General features: G+C 47.5%; 1 protein-coding gene across 1 annotated transcript in view; it reads left to right on the top strand.

The window, feature by feature from the left end:
* Positions 1 to 5545: 5545 nt before the first annotated feature.
* The window catches only part of SCN2B (sodium voltage-gated channel beta subunit 2), a 20866-nt gene continuing 4173 nt past the window's right edge, over positions 5546 to 22238 (top strand). The window contains exons 1-3 of the mRNA XM_040258094.1: positions 5546 to 5891; positions 20312 to 20478; positions 20782 to 20992. Of these exons, the coding sequence (XP_040114028.1) occupies positions 5822 to 5891; positions 20312 to 20478; positions 20782 to 20992 (448 nt within the window). The 5' untranslated portion in view covers positions 5546 to 5821. The remainder of the gene's footprint in view (positions 5892 to 20311; positions 20479 to 20781; positions 20993 to 22238) is intronic.

The following is a 22238-nucleotide window of genomic DNA, read 5'->3' as shown; positions in this document are numbered from 1 at the left end:
TACCCAGGGAGGCTCTCTGTAGCCTCAACTAAGAATTCCAAAAGTGAAAGGAAACCAGCTTCCTTTGGGTTATTTGTAACATTCTTCTGCCACGCAGGATAGAAAATTGAGTGTTGTCTAATCCAGTCTTCAGGGAAAAACGGCACTGGGTAGAAATGCTGAAAAGAGGGCCTCATTCCCCAGATAGCCTGTCTTCAACAGTGGTGTCTTGTTTTGCATATTATTGATGACCTCTTTGAGTTTCTGCTTCCCAGGCTTTTATTGGCTCCTGGGGCAAGGCATACCTTTTTGAAGCAGATGGGCATCTGGAAGCCCGGTTGAGCTGTGGGGAAGCTCGAGGTCTGCTCTCCTCCCAATTCACCCTGCCAGGGTGCCTCTCCCCTGATCCAATGCCTTCTGACTCTTGGTCCTGGAGAGCTGAATTGGACAAAGGCTATACTAAGTCACAGGCTTGGCTTCTCTTAGCCAAATTCTGGATAGAGGCAAAGGAACTTCTGGATCTGTTTCTTAGATGTCCCCCAAACAGAAGCTTTTGGACCCAGTGTGAGACCAAGTGAGCTGGGTAAGCAAGCAGCTTCCCTGGGCCTCACAGGCACGCTCAACAGTGTTAAGAAAAAGGAGGAGGCCGGCTACATCAAACCAAAACTCTCCGCCTGACATGTGCCTGCGGCAACGTGGTGCTGCAGACTGGGACTGGGCTGAGGGGCTGGGAGGGAGCTGGGGCCCCTGGGCCGCTGCCGGTGTACCCCTGTGAGTGTACCTGAGAGCCAGGCCAGTGCTGATGGCAGAGGAGGCCTGGGATCTGAGGGTTGTGGCCACCAGCAGACCCTTTTCTCCTAGGCTACCCCATCTCTCCTTCTCTGATTTATCTTCCTTTGGGCTGTGAGCTCTGTGAATGAGCCAGCTAGAGCCAGACTCTGGTGAAGTGAGAGAGGCACTTTGGCGACAGAGTCTCTGTAAGATCCAGGGGTGGATAAGCACCTCTGGTGTGGACAAGCTCAGAGGTCTTCTCCCCACACCTCTGCCTTCAGCAACTGCCACCCAAATTTGACCCACTTCACTGCTCCTCAACCTAGGATGGCTTCAGTGGCCTGGACTACATTTCACTGACTTCTCGATAATGTGGATGATGTCCCATCCCCCTCCAAATTCACTCACTCATTCATTCATTCAGGGTACCCCTGGGCAGCTAGACAGTACCTGTGTCTGCTCTGAAATGAGCACTGTGCTGGCCTCTCATTTTATTCCTTTGTGCCCTGACGCTTTCTGCATTCTGTTACACACACACACACACACACACACACACACACACAGAGGCATCTTGCTTCTTCTATTCTGGTTTTCTCTTCCCTGTGTCTCTAAACAACCCAAGGAAAGTTCTCGTGTCTCCTCCCCTTGGTAACAAGTGATATGGATTACTGGATATATGCAGTGTTTCACACAGACCTTAGCTTGAGTCCTGACTCCAACCCTGCCCTTAACTATTAATATCATAGGTAACTTAAGTGGGCTTAAGTTAAAGATGGGCTCAATAAAGACAGAAATGGTATGCACCTAACAGAAGCAGAAGATATTAAGAAGAGATGGCAAGAATACAGAGAAGAACTGTACAAAAAAGATCTTCACGACCAAGATAATCACGAAGGTGTGATCGCTCACCTAGAGCCAGACATCCTGGAATGTGAAGTCAAGTAGGCCTTAGGAAGCATCACTATGAACAAAGCTAGTGGAGGTGATGGCATTCCAGCTGAGCTATTTCAAATCCTAAAGATGATGCTGTGAAAGTGCTGCACTCAATATGTGAGCAAGTTTGGAAAACTCAGCAGTGGCCACAGGACTAGAAAAGGTCAATTTTCATTCCAATCCCAAAGAAAGGCAATGCCAAAGAATACTCAAACTACCACACAATGGCACTCATCTCACATGCTAGTAAAGTAATGCTCAAAATTCTTCAAGCCAGGCTTCAGCAATATGTGAACCGTGAACTTCCAGATGTTCAAGCTGGTTTTAGAAAAGGCAGAGGAACCAGAGTTCAAATTGCCAACATCCACTGGATCATGGAAAAAGCAAGAGAGTTCCAGAAAAACATCTATTTCTGCTTTATTGACTATGCCAAAGCCTTTGACTGTGTGGATCACAATAAACTGTGGAAAATTCTGAAATAGATGGGAATCCCAGACCACCTGACCTGCCTCTTGAGAAACCTATATGTGGGTCAGGAGGCAACAGTGAGAACTGGACATGAACAACAGACTAGTTCCAAATAGGAAAAGGAGGATGTCAAGTCTGTATATTGTCACCCTGCTTATTTAACTTCTATGCAGAGTATATCATGAGAAACGCTGGGCTGGAAGAAGCACAGCTGGAATCAAGATTGCCAGGAGAAATATCGATAATCTCAGATATGTAGATGACACCACCCTTATGGCAGAAAGTGAAGAAGAACTAAAGAGCCTCTTGATGAAAGTGAAAGAGGAAAGTGGAAAAAGTTGGCTTAAAGCTCAGTATTCAGAAAACTAAGATCATGGCATCCAGTCCCATCACTTCATGGGAAATAGATGGGGAAACAGTGGCTGACTTTATTTTTCTAGGCTCCAGAACCACTTCAGATGGTGATGGCAGCCATGAAATTAAAAGACGCTTACTCTTTGGAAGGAAAGTTATGACCAACTTAGACAGTTTATTAAAAAGGAGAGATTATTTGCCAGCAAAGATCCATCTAGTCAAAGCTATGCTTTTTCCAGTAGTCATGTATGGATGTGAGAGTTGGACTATAAAGAAAGCTGAGCGCCGAAAAATTGATGCTTTTGAACTGTGGTGTGGAGAAGACTCTTAAGATTCCCTTGGACTGCAAGGAGATCCAACCAGTCCATCCTAAAGGAAATCCGTCCTAGGTGTTCACTGGAAGGACTCATGTTGAAGCTGAAACTCCAATACTTTGGCCACCTGATGCGAAGAGGTGACTCATTTGAAAAGACCCTGATGCCGGGAAAGATTGAGGGCAGGAAGAGAAGGGGATGACAGAGGATGAGATGGTTGGATGGCATCACCGACTCAATGGACATGAGTTTGAGTGAATTCTGGGAGTTGGTGATGGACAGGGAGGCCTGCCGTGCTGCAGTTCATGGAGTCGCAAAGAGTCAGACACGACTGAGCGACTGAACTGAACTGAACTTGAGAGGGTTAGGCCCTGTTGTCCTCTGTTTCCTCATTGCAATTAACAAAAAGAAAGAGAAAAGGATGAATTGAGAGAGCAGCATTGGCACATATACACTACTTATGTCAGGTGGCCTCAGCCTGCAATCGCTTGGAGGGAGGCTTGGGTTCCCAGCCACAGAGCAAGGCCAGGCTGTGGTGGTGAGTGCACCAGATCCTGGCCATTAGACCAGCAGTCAGTGACAAGGGGCCTGGCCCTTTGGCTTTGCAGAAAAGAATTTCCACAAAGACAAAAAGTAGTGACGCAAGTAGTTATCAAGAAGAAAAGAGAGTGCAGGACGTGTGCATAGACACACGTGCAAACTCAGAGGGAAAGTCCTTGAACTGTGCTCCCATGGCAGTTAAAATCACTTACATGGGGCGTTTCTTCCTGTTTTCCTTTGGCCGATCATTTTGATTTGCCTGATTCACAGTTTATATTTGGTATATCTCAGGATCCTTCCATGTGTGTACAGGCATCTCTTAGCCAAGATGAATTCTACCACAAAGGCCTGTGGGTAGAACATCCATTGACATCAATCTCCCTTTAACCTCCAAGGAGCTTTTCTGTGCACATGTGGTCGGGGAGGTCTCCTGACTTCAAGAATGAGAAGTACATTGTCTAGGCAGGGCTCAGCCTCCTCCCTTAATTGTCCTGCTCTTACAACATATTAGGGCTTCCCTAGTGGCTCAGACAGTAAAGAAGCTGCCTACAATGCAGGAGATCCAGGTTGGATCCTTGGGTTGAGAAGACCCCTGGAAAAGGGAATGGCTACCCACTCCAGTATTCTTGCCTAGAGAACTCCATGAACTGAGGAATCTGGTGGGCTACAGTATTATATCATTTTTATTATTGTAATTATTGAACAACAGCATATAATTATAATCCACTAATATAATTATTCATATATATAATGAATATTATATGAATACATAATCATATATATATTCATAATTCATATAATTATTGAACAACAACAATTATTATTATTGTGTTAGTCACTCAGTTATGTCCAACTCTTTGCACCACCATGGACTGTAGCCCACCAGACTCTTCTGTCCATGGGATTCTGTGAAATTACATTATTTCACAGGGAATTAAATTATTAATACTTATGTATATATTATATTATTATTCCACAGGGACTGAATCTCCAATTGCTTTACCCTGGGGGGTGGACATGTGTCTCCTTTTTCACTACCCTGTGTAAACTAGACAGCTAGTGGGAAGCTGCTGTATAACACAGGGAGCTGAACTTGGTCCTCTGTGACGACCTAGAGGGCTGGGATGGGGGGAGGTGGGAGGGAGGCTCAAGAGGGAGAGGATATTTGTATACTGATTCATGTTGTTGTATGGCAGAAACTAACACAACATTGTCAATAAATTATACTCTAGTTAGAAAATAAACTTAAAAACGAGAGACGAAATCACTTCTTCCCGGCTTATAATGAGGTAGAGACTTGGTACAGAGTTAATGCTCTAAGGTGCAAGTGGCTCCCTCTTGGTTCTTCAGTGGCCTGTCACAAGTGCCTGTAGTGGCTGTGTGAGTCTGTGTTCTCCTCAAATGTCTCCTTGAAAGAGTGGGTACTACACCCCAAGTTCTTTTACTTACGATTTTAGCTTTTTTCTTTTTTTTCCAAAGGAAGTATTTCCCAACATACACAACAAAAAAGTGAACATATAGTAAACCTTTGCACCCATCGCTAGTTTCAACAGTCAACAACGACTACGTCTCCTGTGTCGTCACCGACCTCCCCCCATAATTTTTTTTCTTGGAATATTTTAAAGCAAATTTCATCCATCCTATTATTTCAACTATAAACATTCCAGTGCGTATAACAGAAAAAAACATTAAAGAACATAACCACAATTTTTTATTACACCCCCAAAATGAAGCATTCTTCATTAATGTAATCTAACACCCAGTCCATATTTGTTTTCTTCCCAGTGATCTCAACAATGTCTTTTTACTATTGATTTGATTGAATCAGGATTCCCCCAAAGTTCACATTACGTTTGATTATAAGGTCTCCTAGACATTTTCACACCAATCTGCTGTTCTGTTTTCAGTGGAAATGCTAGAAAAATGAGGAAGTTCTTACTTCCTGAAAATCTCCCACCCTACTTCCTGAAACCATTCCAAGTAAACAAATATTATCATCTCCTTTTTTGGGTGTTTTTAAATGACAAAAAAGAATTCACCACAAAAAAAGGATTCAGCAGCTTTGAGATAAGCGGGTTCCTCAAACAACTTTCAAACCCCAACAATCACCCCAGTGAAGAATAAAGGCAGGCTGTACTTTAGTGCTGCTGTTGGAGGGACTTTTTCCTTTGCAGAAAGACTTTTTTATGCCCTCCCACCTGCTTTTCAAAATCCACTAACCACAAAATTTACTCCATCCACTTTTTTCTCTCTCCCTTCCACACTCCCTCTCTCTTTTTAGCAGCAACATACAAGCCGGCCATATTAGAGAGATGGAAATAAAGCTTCCTTAATGTTGTATGTGTCTTTGAAGTACATCTGTGCATTTTTTTTTTTAGCATCTAACCATTTCTCCCTCGTAGCCCTCGGCCCCTCAAATCACCCTCTCCCCTATCCCACCCGACTAACATCTCAGTCTGAAAATGCACAGAAATGCCTGGCTACCTCGCCCTGCCTTCAGTCTCACGGGGCTCAGTCTCTTTTTCTCTTTGGGTAAGTTAGACTGCACATCTGCATGCTCCTGAGGGGTCCAGAAGTGCAGCTGCAACAGGAGGAGGATGGGGGCCGGGGGCAGGAATGAAGACATTGCTTGTGCTTCCCTTGGTGTCCTTGGGGAGAGAGGTGCTGGGACTGGGGGACTGCATAACGCAGTCCGGGGACCGCATAATGCTGGGGTGATCTGGTCCCAGAAACGCTGGGTCAGGGGATCTGAGTGTTCCCCGGAGGTGTCAAGAGAAGTGATTTTTCTGTGGATTTCCCTGAAATGGACCTATGTGGGGGTGGGGGCAGAAGGTAGGTTGATCTGCAGAGCCTCTTCATGGATTTTTGCTTTCAGCTGCTACAGATGATCTGGGACTTAATGTCTGTGAATCTTCAGAATCTGGCGGATTTAGCGTATTGAAAAGAGTGTTCGGTGGTGGAATAGGGGGCAGAAAGTTGAGTCTGGGTCTGGCTTCCTGGAAATCTGTACCACTGATTTGTTGCTGTGTGTGGGGGCGTAGGTGGGAAGCAGGCTTGAGGAATGATCTCTGCATTGGGATGAGAACTGCTGAAGCAGGCACTGATGAAGAAGCTGTCTGGCTTGGGCCAGATGGAGTGGAGGAGGGGTCAGGTGAAGGGATCAGGAGAGAAAAAAAAAAGCAACTCATGGACTGAGGGTGGTTGTGGCCCTTTAGATCATGTCTCCAAACTGCCCAGCACCACCCCCAACACCCCGCTTGCAGACTGTCAAGAGATCCAAATGCTAATTTCATACCTGGCCACTCATGGACTTCCTGGTGGGTAGGTGGGCGAGGGAGTTACTTGCAAACCTGCTTTCTAGGTAGTTTCACTCTTGCTCTTAAACTTACTCATTGAGGGCATAGCAATTGAGGATCCAGTCCAAGGGCTGTCAGTGGGAATATTCCCTATCGCAAAGTCTCTCTCACTCCTTCTCTTTAACCCTCTTTCTCTCTCCTTCTCTGGCAAGCTGTGCTGGCTATTGGTGGCGCTAGAGTTAAAGAACCTGCCTGCCAATGTGGGAGACATAAGAGATGCAAATTCAATCCCTGGGTGGGGAAGATCCCCTGGAGGAGGGCATGGCAACCCACTCGAGTATTCTTGCCTGGAGATCCCATGGACAGAGGAAGCTGGCAGGCTACAGTCCATGGGGTCACAAAGAGTCGGACATGACTGAAGTGACTTAGCATATATGCTGGCTATTGGGCTGGAGTGCTAAACAGAGACAGCACAGGGCCCCTGGCAGCCTGCACAATGAGGCAAATGAGCTTTGCTGGATTATTGGATGTATTAACAGTGTTACAGAATAAGGTGGTAGAAAGAGCATGAGCCTTGGATTCCATCTGGGTTTAAAGCCACCTTTGTCATTTACTTCATACTATTGCCAAGTTACTCACCTCTTTCCTGGGTGAACTGAAGAGAATCTACTGCCTGGGTTTTTTTGAGTCTGGCACACAGCAGATGCTCAATGATAGTTAACATTTATGAATGCTTTTCATATGCCCATGCACTGGGTATCTTGTTTAGTCCTGAGGCAATTGGTAATCATGTGGGGTAGATATGCTGTGATTCTCATGTTGCTGCTGCTGCTGCTGCTGAGTTGCTTCAGTCGTGTCCGACTCTGTGCAACCCCATAGACGGCAGCCCACCAGGCTCCCCCGTCCCTGGGATTCTCCAGGCAAGAACACTGGAGTGGGTTGCCATTTCCTTCTCCAATGAATGAAAGTGAAAAGTGAAAGTGAAGTCGCTCAGTCCTGCCCGACTCTTAGCTACCTCATGGACTGCAGCCTGCCAGGCTCCTCCGTCCATGGGATTTTCCAGGCAAGAGTACTGGAGTGGGGTGCCATTGCCTTCTCCGTGATTCTCATGTTACAGATAAGGAAACAGGCACAGATAAGTAACTTGCCCAATAGGGTCACAGGAATAGTATAAAGGGAGTTGAGATTTGAACCCTTGGTTGTCTGACTTCGGCCCATTCTTAACCACTGAACTCTACTGCCCCCCAATGTTTGAGAAATGGTACTGCTATGCTAAAAATGGGCTTCTCTGTTAGCTCAGCTGGTAAAGAATCAGCCTGGAATGCACTAGACCTGGGTTTGATCCCTGGGTCAGGAAGATCCCGTGGAGAACAGATAGGTTATCCACTCCAGTATTCTGGGGCTACCCTGGTGGCTCAGATGGTAAAGAATCCGCCTGCAATGCGGGAGACCTGAGTTCGATCTGTGGGTTGGGAAGATCCCCTGGAGGAGAAAATGGCAACCTACTCCAATATTCTTGCCTGGAAAATCCAAAGGACAGAGAAGCCTGGTGGGCTACAGAGAAGCCTGGTGGGCTACAGTCCATGGGGCTGCAGTCAGACACAACTGAGCGACTAAGCACAGCACATGCTAACAATAATTTGGATTAAAGAATCTTAAATATGGGCAAAAAGAGGGGAGCTGGGTCAGTGACCAGTGTATAAGGAGATGGGGAACCAGGACAGGCAATCTCTTCCAGGAGTTAGAGAGAGCTTCCTGTGGGAGGGAGAGCCTTCCCTAAGTGAAGAAAGGGAGGGTGTTTGGGGGACCAGGTCAGGGTGTGGCTCAGGGGAAGATGGAGTCTGGGGTGAAGAAGTCAGGGTGTGGAGGCTGTGATGTGGTGGTGGGAGGAAACTAAAGCTTCTGCAAACCTGGATGGGGGGAGGATGCAAGAGTGAGGATCTTGCATCTGGCACTCCAAGGCCAAGGAGTCAGGTGGACAAGGAAACTTTGATGGCTGAAGCAGCAACAGTCCCTGAGATGGAGGGATGCCACAAGTGATAAGGGTGGGGCTATGACAGGGGCTGGGCTTGTGAGGATGACTATAGAGCTGACAAAGGGGCAGGGGACAGCTGGTCAACCTGCTGTACACACAGCAGAAGCGTGTGAGACGTTCTCAATTAGAAGCAATCCAATTGATTGATCTTTCCTAGAGTTTTTCTCAAGACCCTTGACTCTGTAGTCACTGGACTGGTCACCAAAGTCTGGATTATGTTGTTGTTTAGTCACTAAATCATGTCTGACTCTTTTGTGGACACTGTAGCCCGTCAGTCTCCTCTGTCCATGAGATTTTCCCAGGCAAGAATACTGGAGTGGGGTGCCATTTCCTTCTCTAGTGACGTTCCCGACCCAGGGATCAAACCTCTGCTTGGCAGGTGGATTCTTCACCACTGAGCCACCTGGGAAGCCCCTGGGTCATATTAGGTGAGGCCTAGAAAGTGGAGTCTGGTCCTCACTCAAGCCCACTGTACATGAACACACGGGGGAAAATGCCTTCCCTTCCCCCGACAGACTTTTATTGAGTGTCCACTGTGTGTCATTCACTGTTCTAGGTCCGGGGATGCCAAGATGGATAAGAATCAGCTCCCCAGAGTCTCCTGAAGGATTTGGGAACATAAATAACAATGCCACCTCACACGTGCTATAAAGAAACAGCAATGGTGATAGTAACAGCAGCTAACCTTTGGTGAGGCTGACCGTGTACCAGGCACTGCCATGAGCTTTATGCTTTGGTATTTAATCCTCACAACAGCCCTAGGAGGTGGGGCCTATTTTTGTCTCCCCTTTTACAGATGAGGAAGCTGACGTGCTGGGAGTGAACCATCTTGCCTGAGATCAGAGCAGGGTACGAGAGCACTGGTCTTGGCCATGATACTGCTCTGCCTCTGGGTCTGGAAGGCTGGGGAGAAGGTTCAGGCACTGGGGAAGTGACTCCTTGTTAGCTGGGGTCTGCAGGATAAGCAGGAGGGCTCAGGTGCAGCAGGGTGAATGAGCGTCCCAATCTGGAGCAAAAACTTGTGCAAAGGCATGGAGGAGTGGAAGAAGGCGGTGTTTTCAGAAAAGTAAGAACTCTGGAGAAGGGAATGGCAACCCACTCCAATATTCTTGCCTGGAGCACCCCATGGACAGAGGAGCCCGGGAGGCTACAGTCCATGGGGTCGCAAGAATTGGACGTAACTTAGCGACTAAACCACCACAAGAACTCTGGAGTCACTGGAGTGGAGGAAGTGTGGAGGGTTTGGAGCCGGAAATGAGGTTGGGATGCTGGTTGGCCCCAGATGGTAAAGGGCTTGGAAGCCCAGGAGCCTGGCCGAGGTCCTGAAAGTACCAGGGAGCCCTCGGTGGTTGGTGGTGAGGGGTGATGACGAAAAGGCTCTCATGGCTGATGGGAGTGGCCTGGCCTGGGAGGGGAGCCCTGAGGTGACGGGTCTAAATGGTGAGGCAGCCCAGAAAATGCACTGCATGTCACAGTTGCCTCTGAGTCAGGGGCGGCAGGAGGCCATGTGCTCCAGAAGGGCGGGAGGTAATTTCTCTGCTTAGACAAGCCTTTTTCTTTTAACCAAGAAAAAAATAATCTACCTCATAGACTGGAAGGAGGCATGAGGAGAATTAACTTCTAGTCTCTGTAGGAAAGTGTTTGACAGGTAATGAGCAAATGTTCATGACCTCTGCAGGGTGGGCCATTGTATGACATAGGGCCCACGGTGCCCAGATGCGCCTAGGAGAAAATGAGGGGGCCTGGGCCCTGGTAATGTTTTGGAACTAAGCTCAAAAGCCACATCCTGACTGTACCCCTGTTGATCATATCCTTTCTGTGAGCTGGAATTCAGGAGACCCAGGCTCCAGACCTGGTACCAAACGGGACAACCAGGAAGACCATGGGCTCCCCTTGTACGGTGCTCTCCATCAGCCATGAGAGCCTTGTCCTCATCACCCCTCACCACCAACCACCGAGGGCTCCCTGGTACTTTCAGGACCTCGGCCAGGCTCCTGGGCTTCCAAGCCCTTTACCATCTGGGGCCAACCAGCATCCCAACCTCATTTCCGGCTCCAACACCTAGCTAAGTCACTTCTGTCATGTCAGACTCTTTGTGGTCCTGTAGCCCACCAGGCTCCTCTGTCCATGGGATTCTCCAGGCAAGAATACTGGAATGGGTTGCCATGCCCTCCTCCAGGGGTCTTCTCAACCCAGGGATCGAACCCACATCTCTTACGTCTCCTGCATTGGCAGGCAGGTTCTTTACCACTAGTACCACCTGGGAAGCCCCCTCTTGTATGGAAGTTCATTTTAAATAAGACCATTCCCCTCTGGCCAGCCTGCGGGCTGACAGTTATGGCGCAGAACCTGCCTTGCAGACAGCAGGAGGCCTGGTCTCTGGGACCCCTTGGAATAAAACCCACACCTTCACGCAGTCTCTACCCCTCAACCCTCTCTGTCTGGAGCCTGGCAGCCTGGGTTCCAATCTAGCTTTGTCACTCACTAGCTGTGAACTTGGGCTATTCATTTAACTTCTTTGTGCTCCATTTCTTCACCTGGAAAGTGGGGGTGGTCATAGGGCGATATCTGTAGGGTGCTTAAACAGAGCCTGGCACATGGTAAGGGCCTTGTTGTTGTTATGAAGTCCTTTTGTGACCTTCGCTGTGGATTCTGCTACTTTCCTGAAGCAGCAGAGTTCATCAGGAGCCCAGAAGTTTGCTCAGAGCCTGTGTTGCACGATGACTTACTCATCTTTAAGGACTGCCTGGATTAGTGAAAGGACGTCAAGACTTTGCCCTGAGCTGGGATCCTGGGAGGCCTCAGGTGGAAGTAGGCGCTGGAGAGGGAGTCAGGGACCATGACTCAGGCCCGGCTTGTCCCTATCCGCTGTGTGTCTTTCTCAGGCCTCCCTTTCCTTGTTGGTAAGATGATGGAGCTGGATATGTTGATACAATTCCTGAGTTTCCCTCTCTGCAGTTGGGAATTGATGGTTGGCTCTGGCCCCGGCTTGTCCCTATCCACTGTGTGTCTTTCTCAGGCCTCCCTTTCCTCGTTAAGATGATGGAACTGGATTTGTTGATAACAATTTGAGTTTCTCTCTCTGCAGTTGGGAATTGACGGTTGACCTCTCTGGCCGCTAGAGGGCACAAGTGTCCGCCTGGTGCCTCCTACCGGACGTGCGGTAGGGATGCAGGAGGGACCCGCCTTGCCTATGTCTGCCTCTCTCAGGCGGGCCAGAAAAGGCCCCTCGCTCCCCAGGGTCCCGACCTTCCCGAAGGGTGCTAGCTTCTTCAAGATGGAGGAGGTTTCCTGGTAGGGTTCAAGGTCTGTGTGTGGGGTGATGTCGTGGGCTGGGGCGGGACAGAGGCAGGGATGGGTCACCCAGATTCACCCGACCTACTTCCTAACGTCAGGTGGAGGCTCATTTTGCTCAGGAGCTCTGGGAAAGGGCAGACCCTTCCCAGGGAAGGTGCTAGAGAAGCAAGGTGTTCCCGGGATATGAGGTAAGCTCAGGACAAGGCCCTGCCAGGCTCCTTCCCTGCAGATTCCTCCGCCTCTGCAGAGCGGGGGTGGAGATGGCATTTTCCTCACACCTCCTAGCCTGGCGCTATGCTCGGTGCTTTCATAACGGCTGTGAGTGAGGAGGTAGGAACTGGGCTTTGTTCTTCTGGGCCGGTGCTCAGCCTCCCCAGTTCATATTCCCCTGACGTGCACGTCAGCACACCTAGCAGCCTGTCCTTGCAGGCGGGCCGCCTGTCTGCCCCCGCTGTCTATGGTTAGATCCTGACCTCCGGGGCCAGCGTTTCTGAGGATCCCCTATTCTTAAGTGGTGCATGCTGGGCCCTGGCCACTCATCCCAAGGGATGAGCTGAGCGGAAGGACTTTGCTATCCCTGCTTCTAGGCTGCAGTGCCTGGGGTGGGGCCTCCGCAGCTTGGCACAAAAAACAGCTTCTGCAGAAGGAGCGCCATGTGCCAGATCCCAGGGAGTTCCAAGGGGTGTCCTGAGGGGCCAGGCTCCAAGGTGCCCCTGCCAGGAGAGTGCCCTGGAAGCCCTTCCTTCTATGGGACAGAGCTTGAGGGGAATTTAGACTACCTTTTGCTTTATTTTTTATTTTTGGGGGGCCCATGCTGTGCAGCTTGTGGGATGTTAAGTTCCCCAACCAGGGGTTGACCCTCCAGCCACTGCAGTGAAATGTGGGTCCTAAGCACTGGACTGCCAGGGAATTCCTCTACCCTTTGGTTTATATCTTTTTTGGGGTGTTAGTTCTAAAAGGTCTTGTAGGTCTTCATAGAACCGTTCAACTTCAGCTTCTTCAGTGTTACTGGTTGGGGCATAGACTTGGATTACTGTGATATTGAATGGTTTTCCTTGGAAATGAACAGAGATAATTCTGTCGTTTTTGAGATTGCATCCAAGTACTGCATTTCGGACTCTTGTTGACCATGATGGCTACTCCATTTCTTCTAAGGGATTCCTGACCGCAGTAGTAGATATAATGGTCATCTGAGTTAAATTCACCCATTCCAGTCCATTTTAGTTCGCTGATTCCTAGCATGTCGACGTTCACTCTTGCCATCTCCTGTTTGACCACTTCCAGTTTGCCTTGATTCATGGACCTGACATTCCAGGTTCCTATGCAATATTGCTGTTTACAGCATCGAACCTTGCTTCTATCACCAGTCACATCCACAACTGGGTATTGCTTTTGCTTTGGCTCCATCCCTTCATTCTTTTTTTAAAAAATATAAATTTATTTATTTTAATTGGCAGTTAATTACTTTACAATATTGTATTGGTTTTGCCATACATAAACATGAATCTGCCACAGGTATTCACGTGTTCCCCATCCTGAACCCCCCTTCCTCCTCCCTCCCCGTACCATCCCTCTAGGTCATCCCAGTGCACCAGCCCCAAGCATCCAGTATCATGCATCAAACCTGAACTGGTGATTCGTTTCATATATGATATTACACATGTTTCAATGTCATTCTCCCAAATCATCCCACCTCTCCCTCTCCCACAGAGTCCAAAAGACTGTTCTATACAACTGTGTCTCTTTTGCTGTCTCGCATACAGGGTTCTCGTTACCATCTTTCTAAATTCCATATATATGTGTTAGTATACTGTATTGGTGTTTTTCTTTCTGGCTTACTTCACTCTGTATTATAGGCTCCAGTTTCATCCACCTCATTAGAACTGATTCAAATGTATTCCTTTTAATGGCTGAGTAATACTCCATTGTGTTTATGTACCACAGCTTTCTTATCCATTTGTCTGCTGATGGACATCTAGGTTGCTTCCATGTCCTGGCTATTATAAACAGTGCTGCGATGAACATTGGGATACACGTGTCTCTTTCAATTCTGGTTTCCTCGGTATGTATGCCCAGCAGTGGGATTGCTGGGTCATAAGGCAGTTCTATGTCCAGTTTTTTAAAGAATCTCCACACTGTTCTCCATAGAGGCTGTACTAGTTTGCATTCCCACCAACAGTGTAAGAGGGTTCCCTTTTCTCCACACCCTCTCCAGCATTTATTGCTTGTAGACTTTTGGATTGCAGCCATTCTGACTGGCGAGAAATGGTACCTCATTGTGGTTTTGACTTGCATTTCTCTGATAATGAGTGATGTTGAGCATCATCCCTTCATTCTTTCTGGGGTTATTTCTCCACTGATCTCCATATTGGGCGCCTACTGACCTGGGGAGTTCCTCTTTCAGTATCCTATCATTTTGCCTTTTCATACTGTTCATGGAGTTCTCAAGGCAAGAATACTGAAGTGGTTTGCCATTCCCTTCTCCAGTGGACCACATTCTGTCAGACTTCTGTTTGCACTGGTCATAGCAAACACCCTCTTCCAACAACACAAGAGAAGACTCTACACATGGACATCACCAGATGGTCAACACTGAAATCAGATTGATTATATTCTTTGCAGCCAAAGACGGAGAAGCTCTATACAGTCAACAAAAACAAGACCAGGAGCTGACTGTGGCTCAGATAATGAACTCCTTATTGCCAAATTTAGACTGAAATGGAAGAAAGTAGGGAAAACCACTAGACCATTCAGGTATGACCTAAATCAAATCCCTTATCATTATACAGTGGAAATGAGAAATAGATTAAAGGGACTAGATCTGATAGAGTGCCTGATGAACTATGGATGGAGATTCGTGACATTGTACAGGAGACAGGGATCAAGACCATCCCCATGGAAAAGAAATGCAAAAAAGCAAAATGGCTGTCTGAGGAGGCCTTACAAATAGCTGTGAAAAGAAGAGAAGTGAAAAGCAAAGGAGAAAAGGAAAGATATAAGCATCTGAATGCAGAGTTCCAAAGAATAGCAAGAAGAGATAAGAAAGACTTCCTCAGCGATCAGTGCAAAGAAATAGAGGAAAACAACAGAATGGGAAAGACTAGAGATCTCTTCAAGAAAATTAGAGATACCAAGGGAACATTTCATACAAAGATGGGCTCGATAAAGGACAGAAATGGTATGGACCTAACAGAAGCAGAAGATATTAAGAAGAGGTGGCAAGAATACACAGAAGAACTGTACAAAAAAGATCTTCACGACCAAGATAATCACAAAGGTGTGATCACTCACCTAGAGCCAGACATCCTGGAATGTGAAGTCAAGTAGGCCTTAGAAAGCAACCCTATGAACAAAGCTAGTGGAGGTGATGGCATTCCAGCTGAGCTATTTTGCCGGGGTCCAGCCCCCGCAGGATCCAAGGGAACCTGAAGGAAAAATGGCGTCGGCGGATGATTTAGAGAGAGATAAGGAAAGAATATTGTAGATAAGAAAATAGAGGAGAGAAAGAGGCTGATATTCCTTGGTTTACATAGAAAGCCAATAAAACTTGGAGACAAGAAGTTTGCCCTGTTCACGGAGGCCACAGGTGCCTTCCCGGTCTCCCGAGGGAGTGAAAATGCAGAACGTCTTCCCGTTCAGGTCTTAGAAACCCGGGCAGATAAGTGAACGCAGGGAGCCTCTATGCTCCAAGGGATCAGCCTGAAAAAGAAAGTAAGAGAGAAAAAAAAGAGAAAAAAGAAAAACATGGGGTGACCAAGCTTCTTCAAGTGAGGCCCATTGTTTTTATTTTTAAAAGGGTCTTTTATACCTTTACTTGTACATAGAGGGAAATGAAAGATGCAAAATCATACAGAGTCAGCCCAAACATTATATCTGTTTTGTCTTTATCGAAACTAGGATTTTTCTGCAAACCTTTCCCATAAACAATATTGTGTACATTATCTTGTGTCCTTGGAGGCCTGTGAACATTTTATGACCCTCTTTTGATAAAGGCTTCTCAACCAGAAAACTTATTTTCCCTTGAAATGTTTTTTCTTATATTTCTAATCTATGTCAGCCTCAAAAAGTATTAAACAAGTTACATTTCTCACAAAGCAAAGGTGTAGTGAGTTACAAGAAAGAACCAATTAGCTCAAAAGTCTGATGTGGTTAATTTCAAGGCTACACTTGTTTTTCTTACTTTCCAACTATGTTAACTAATGCACTCCCAGGTGCACAGTGGATAAGAGATATGGGAACTTAGCAACAAGCATTGGCCCAATAATGAAATCCTACATTAGCACTACTCTAATAACTTTTAACTCTTTGAAAGGCTCTATGTTTTAGGCTTTTTGTGCCTCTCACACTTGGGAGGTTGTAAATAATCATATGCATAGCTGCAAGGGTCTGGATATACCTGCCAAGCAAGCTATAATGCTAACAGAGGGGGTTTGATTTAAAATATTTCTCTCACGTCCAGGAGACTTATTAGCTATAGCCCTAAGTTAACTTTCTCCAGAGAAAGGTGGTCAGGAATAGACCCCTGTTAATGTCAGAGGAGTTGGTGAAAGTCATAAAATAGTAAAACAGACAGATTCTGGTTTTGGGGTAGATGCTCGAGAAAGCCTAGGGAGCCCGTTGAGTTCTGAAGCCTTGCTCAACAGTTCTCTTCCACATGACCTTGTCATGGGTGGGATCTTCCGTGGTGGCTCCCAGCACTATTTCATATCCTGAAAGATGATGCTGTGAAAGTGCTGTACTCAATATGCCAGCAAATTTGGAAAACTCAGCAGTGGCCACAGGACTGGAAAAGGTCAGTTTTCATTCCAATCTCAAAGAAAGGCAGTGCCAAACTACCGCACAATTGCACTCATCTCACACGCTAGTAAAGTAATGCTCAAAATTCTCCAAGCCAGGCTTCAGCAATACGTGAACCGTGAACTTCCAGATGTTCAAGCTGGTTTTAGAAAAGGCAGAGGAACCAGAGATCAAATTGCCAACGTCCGCTGGATCATGGAAAAAGCAAGAAAGTTCCAGAAAAACATCTATTTCTGCTTTATCGACTATGCCAAAGCCTTTGACTGTGTGGATCACAATAAACTGTGGAAAATTCTGAAAGAGATGGGAATACCAGACCACCTGACCTGCCTCTTGAGAAACCTGTATGCAGGTCAGGAAGCAACAGTTAGAACTGGACATGGAACAACAGACTGGTTCCAAATAGGAAAAGGAGGACGTCAAGGCTGTATATTGTCACCCTGCTTATTTAACTTCTATGCAGAGTATATCATGAGAAACGCTGGACTGGAAGAAACACAAGCTGGAATCAAGATTGCTGGGAGAAATATCAATCACCTCAGATATGCAGATGACACCACCCTTATGGCAGAAAGTGAAGAGGAACTAAAAAGCCTCTTGATGAAAGTGAAAGAGGAGAGTGAAAAAGTTGGCTTAAAGCTCAATATTCAGAAAACGAAGATCATGGCATCCGGTCCCATCACTTCATGGGAAGTAGATGGGGAAACAATGGAAACAGTGTCAGACTTTATTTTTTGGGCTCCAATATCACTGCAGATGGTGATTGCAGCCATGAAATTAAAAGACACTTACTCCTTGGAAGGAAAGTTATGAGCAACCTAGATAGCATATTCAAAAGCAGAGACATTACTTTTCCGACGAAGGTCCGCCTAGTCAAGGCTATGGTTTTTCCTGTGGTTATGTATGGATGTGAGAGTTGGACTGTGAAGAAAGCTGAGTGCCGAAGAATTGATGCTTTTGAACTGTGGTGCTGGAGAAGATTCTTGAGAGTCCCTTGGACTGCAAGGAGATCCAAGCAGTCCATTCTGAAGGAGATCAGCCCTGGGTGTTCTTTGGAAGGAATGATGCTAAGGCTGAAACTCCAGTACTTTGGCTACCTCATGCGAAGAGCTGACTCATTGGAAAAGACTCTGATGCTGGGAGGGATTGGGGGCAGGAGGAGAAGGGGATGACAGAAAATGAGATGGTTGGATGGCATCACTGACTTGACGGACGTGAGTCTGAGTGAACTCCAGGAGTTGGTAATGGACAGGGAGGCCTGGCGTGCTGCGATTCATGGGGTCGCAAAGAATCAGACATGACTGAGTGACTGAACTGAACTTGGTTTATATGTTTTGTCTTATTTAATTGTTATAATAACCCCAGGAGGTAGGTATCACTGGTGCATTTTACACAGGAGGTGCCTGAGCCTCAGAAGGTGGAAGAACCTGCCCACATTCTCCCAGCTGACAGAAGGCAGAGCTAGGATTGAACCGGGTCTAATGGGAACTCCGTGCCTCCTAGCTGCTCCCTGGGCACCCTCTAGTGGCTTCCTATCTCAGAAGAATGGCAGCCTGGTCCCTGCCTAAGTCTGGGGCCTCAGCTGTTTCCAACTGCCCCTTTGATCACCTCCTGGGTTGTGCCCCAGACACGTGATGCTTATTCCAACCACTGGAACTTTCCTCTGGATGTTCTGCTGCCCCAGATTCCTTCAAAATTTGAAAACTTCTCACTCCCTCACTTTAGTGGGGCCCACCTACAGGGCACCCCTTGGGGGAGCCTTCCCTGACTTTTGATGTCAAACAGCACCCTGCACCTTATATTATTTACAGCCCTTGCCGTGTATCACTAAAGTTACATTATTATCTTTTCCCTGTTAACATCTGCCCCCCCTCCCTAGAATACAAACTCAGTTATAGCATCTCTGCCTGTATCACAGCAATAACCCTGGGGCCTAGACTGAGTGTCTGGGGGGCGGGGCAGAGAAGGTGATTTAGAAATGTTTGGTAAATATTTGGTAAATGGGTGAATGAATGATTGATACTTAGTATTACTATTTCTCTTCTATGTTGTTGTTTAGTCACTCAGTCCTGTCTGACTCTTTGTGACCCCATGGACTGCAGCATGCCAGGCTTCCCTGTCCTTCACTATCTCTCAGAGTTTGCTCAAAGTCATGTCCATTGAATCGATGATGTCAGCCAACTATCTCGTCCTCTGTCACCTTCTCCTCCTGCCCTCAATCTTTCCCAGCATCAGGGTCTTTTACAATGAGTCAGCTCTTCACACCACGTGGCCAAAGGATTGAAGCTTCAGCTTCAGCATCAGTCCTTTCAATGAATATTCAGGGTTGATTTCCTTTAGGATTGACTGGTTTGCTCTGCTTGCTGTCCAAGGGACTGTCAAGAATCTTCTCCAGCACCACAGTTCAAAAACATCAGTTCTTTGGCACTTAGCTTTCTTTATGGTCCAATTCTCACATCCCTACATGACTATAGAAAAACCATAGCTTTGACTATATGGACCTTTGTGAGTAAAGTAATGTCTCTGCTTTTTAATATGCTGTCTAGGTTTGTCATAGCTTTTCTTCCAAGGAGCAAGCTTTTTTTAAATTTCATGGCTGCAATCACTGTCCACAGTAATTTTGGAGCCCAAGAAAATATAATCTGCCACTGTTTTCATTTTTTTCCCCCATATTGTTTCCATGAAGTGATGGGATCATATGCCATGATCTGAGTTTTCTGAATGTTGAGTCTTAAGCCAGCTTTTTCACTCTCCTCTTTCACCTTCATCAAGAGGCTCTTTAGTTCCTTTTCACTTTCTGCCGTAAGTGTGGTTTGTTAATATTTCTCCCGGCAATCTTGATTCCAGCTTGTGATTCATCCAGCCTGGCATTTCGCAGTCCAGGCCTGATGTCTCCAAAAGGGACTCCTGTCCTTGTAGACCCATTGGTCGATCCCTTCGAACTGTGCTTGTTCTTCTGGGGTATTGCTTCCCTCCTGTTGTTCATCTGCCATCCCCACCAGGACCCTGGGGAAGAGGAGGGAGCTGGGCTGGGCTGAGTGCCCAGGCTTTCCTCTGCCCTGGGGTATGTGGGTCGAGGCCTCTGCATCTGTCTTCCAGGCTGCCTGCCCCTGGAGACCCCGCAGTTGCAGCTGGAAGGGCATGGGCTCTGCTGAAACGGTTGGAAGCGGTGGGAAGAAGGGGAAAGCTAGGCCAGCACAGTGCAGGCCTTGTCCAAGGTCTTCAGCCTCCAGGTGGCCATGACAATCGTCAGGTGGAGGGAGGGCTTGAGGCCATCTGTCTATCCCTGGCTTGACAGATGCTTGATTTCTCTACACCCCAGCCTTGTTCTTCCCCTCACTTCTCTCCAAGGGTCACATTAGGCACCCCTTATGAGTTTTGCCCCCCTCTCCACTCCCCTCTGACAAATTGCAGCCACAAGGGACTCAGCTAGCTGCCCGAGCTCTGCTCCACTCCGCACCAGGCGCACCTGTCCCCTCCCCGGCAGTGTCAGCCAGAATCCTCACTGGGTGTGACTTTGTCCACAGTGCCACCAGGGAGGAGCATGGAAGTCACAGTACCTAACACCCTCAACGTCCTCAATGGCTCTGATGCCCGCCTGTCCTGCACCTTCAACTCCTGCTACACCGTGAACCACAAACAGTTCTCCCTGAACTGGACTTACCAGGAGTGTAACAACTGCTCCGAGGAGATGGTGAGCCCTGGGATGGTGGCAGGGGATGGGGGAGGAGGCAGGAGCCCCACAGCATGAAGCCCCTCTTTCCCACCACCTGTCCCTGCCTTGGACCAGGACTGCGGCATACCCTGGTGGGCTGTCTGCTCCCCAGGGCGTCAGCAGAGGTGTGTTGTCACACCTGGGTGGCCCTGGGAGGGCGGCAGAGATCTGGAGGTGACTGCCTCCCTTCCAGGCAAAGGAGGGGGGAGGGAGGAAGGGGTTCCTGCTGTCCTTGCAGCTCCTCGCTCATCCAGCACCCCCTACCCCGTCACCCCCACTCAGTTCCTCCAGTTCCGCATGAAGATCATTAACCTGAAGCTGGAGCGGTTCCGAGACCGCGTGGAGTTCTCGGGGAACCCCAGCAAGTATGACGTGTCAGTCACCCTGAAAAAAGTGCAGCTGGAGGATGAAGGCACCTACAACTGCTACATCATGAACCCGCCTGACCGCCACCGTGGCCACGGCAAGATCTATCTGCAGGTCCTCATGGAAGGTGAGAGGCTGCTGGGGGGGCCCTGCCCATTCCCAGCCTGCTACTCTCCAGCAGGGCTAGTGGGAGCCTTGGGAGAAGCTGTGCCCTCCGGAGGGGTGGGAGCCATAGCATGTGCTGGGTGGAAGGCATCTGTTTTACTCCTTCCAGTCCTTAAGGACTGTGTCTCTGAGAGTCCTGATGGTGCTATCCATCATGATCATGACCTTGAGAATCTTGAGAACAGCTTTCATTTATTGGACACTTACTATGTCTCAGTTATAGGTACAGGTAAACTCTCTATATGCATTATCTCATTCCATCTTCATACAACCCTTTCTCATCCCCATTTTACAGATGAGAAAACCAAGGCTATGTAAGGTACCTAAGGTCACACAATAAATAGTATAGCGACTTCCCTGGTGGTCCAGTGGTTAAGACTCTGCATCCAGAGGGCTTAGGTTCCATCCCTGGTCAGGAAACTAGATCACACATGCTGTAACTAAGACTTTGCATGCTGCCGCTAAAGATCCCACATACCACAACCAAGGATCCTACACACAGCAGCTGAGATTCGGTGCAAATAAATAATTAATTAAAACAGAGAACTTAAAAAAATAGTGCAATCAGACATTGCTATATTTAAAACGGATCACCAGTGAGAATCTACTGTAGAGCCTAAGGAACGCTGTTCCATGTTATGTGGTAGCCTGGAAGGGAGGGGAGTTTCAGGGAGAACAGATACATGTACGTGTGTGGCTGAGTCCCTTCGATGTTCACTTGAAACTGTACACCACTGTTTATCGGCTATGCCCCAATATAGAATAAAAAGTTTAAAAAACAAATTGGCAAATTTGTTAGCGTTGCCAAAATGTTAATAATTGGTGAAACTGTGGAGAGTATACGGGAGTGCGGCAGCTTTTGTATATTTTACTTTTTAAAAATTAAAAAATTTTAAGAGAAGTTTTTAAGAAAAGAAATGTTACTAAGGAAATGTGAGAAAAAAAAAAAGGAAAAAGAGTACAACTGGGACTCAGATTGGGTCCATTGGCCTCAAAGCCCATCCTCTTGGATACAGTATTGGACCACCCATTCCTGGCGATTTCAGGTGCCCTGGGATTATGGGGTGGGCGGGGCGCTGAGAGGCTGGGTTGGTTTTGGGCTGCGACTAGCTTTCCCGCGGAGAAGGCAATGGCACCCCACTCCAGCACTCTTGCCTGGAAAATCCCATGGACGGAGGAGCCTGGTAGGCTGCAGTCCATGGGGTCGC

Source organism: Oryx dammah, unplaced genomic scaffold (assembly GCF_014754425.2).
Source record: "Oryx dammah isolate SB20612 unplaced genomic scaffold, SCBI_Odam_1.1 HiC_scaffold_17, whole genome shotgun sequence".
NCBI lineage: Eukaryota > Metazoa > Chordata > Mammalia > Artiodactyla > Bovidae > Oryx > Oryx dammah.
Note: the sequence above shows the minus strand (reverse complement) of the source record. Positions and strands in the feature narration are given on the sequence as shown.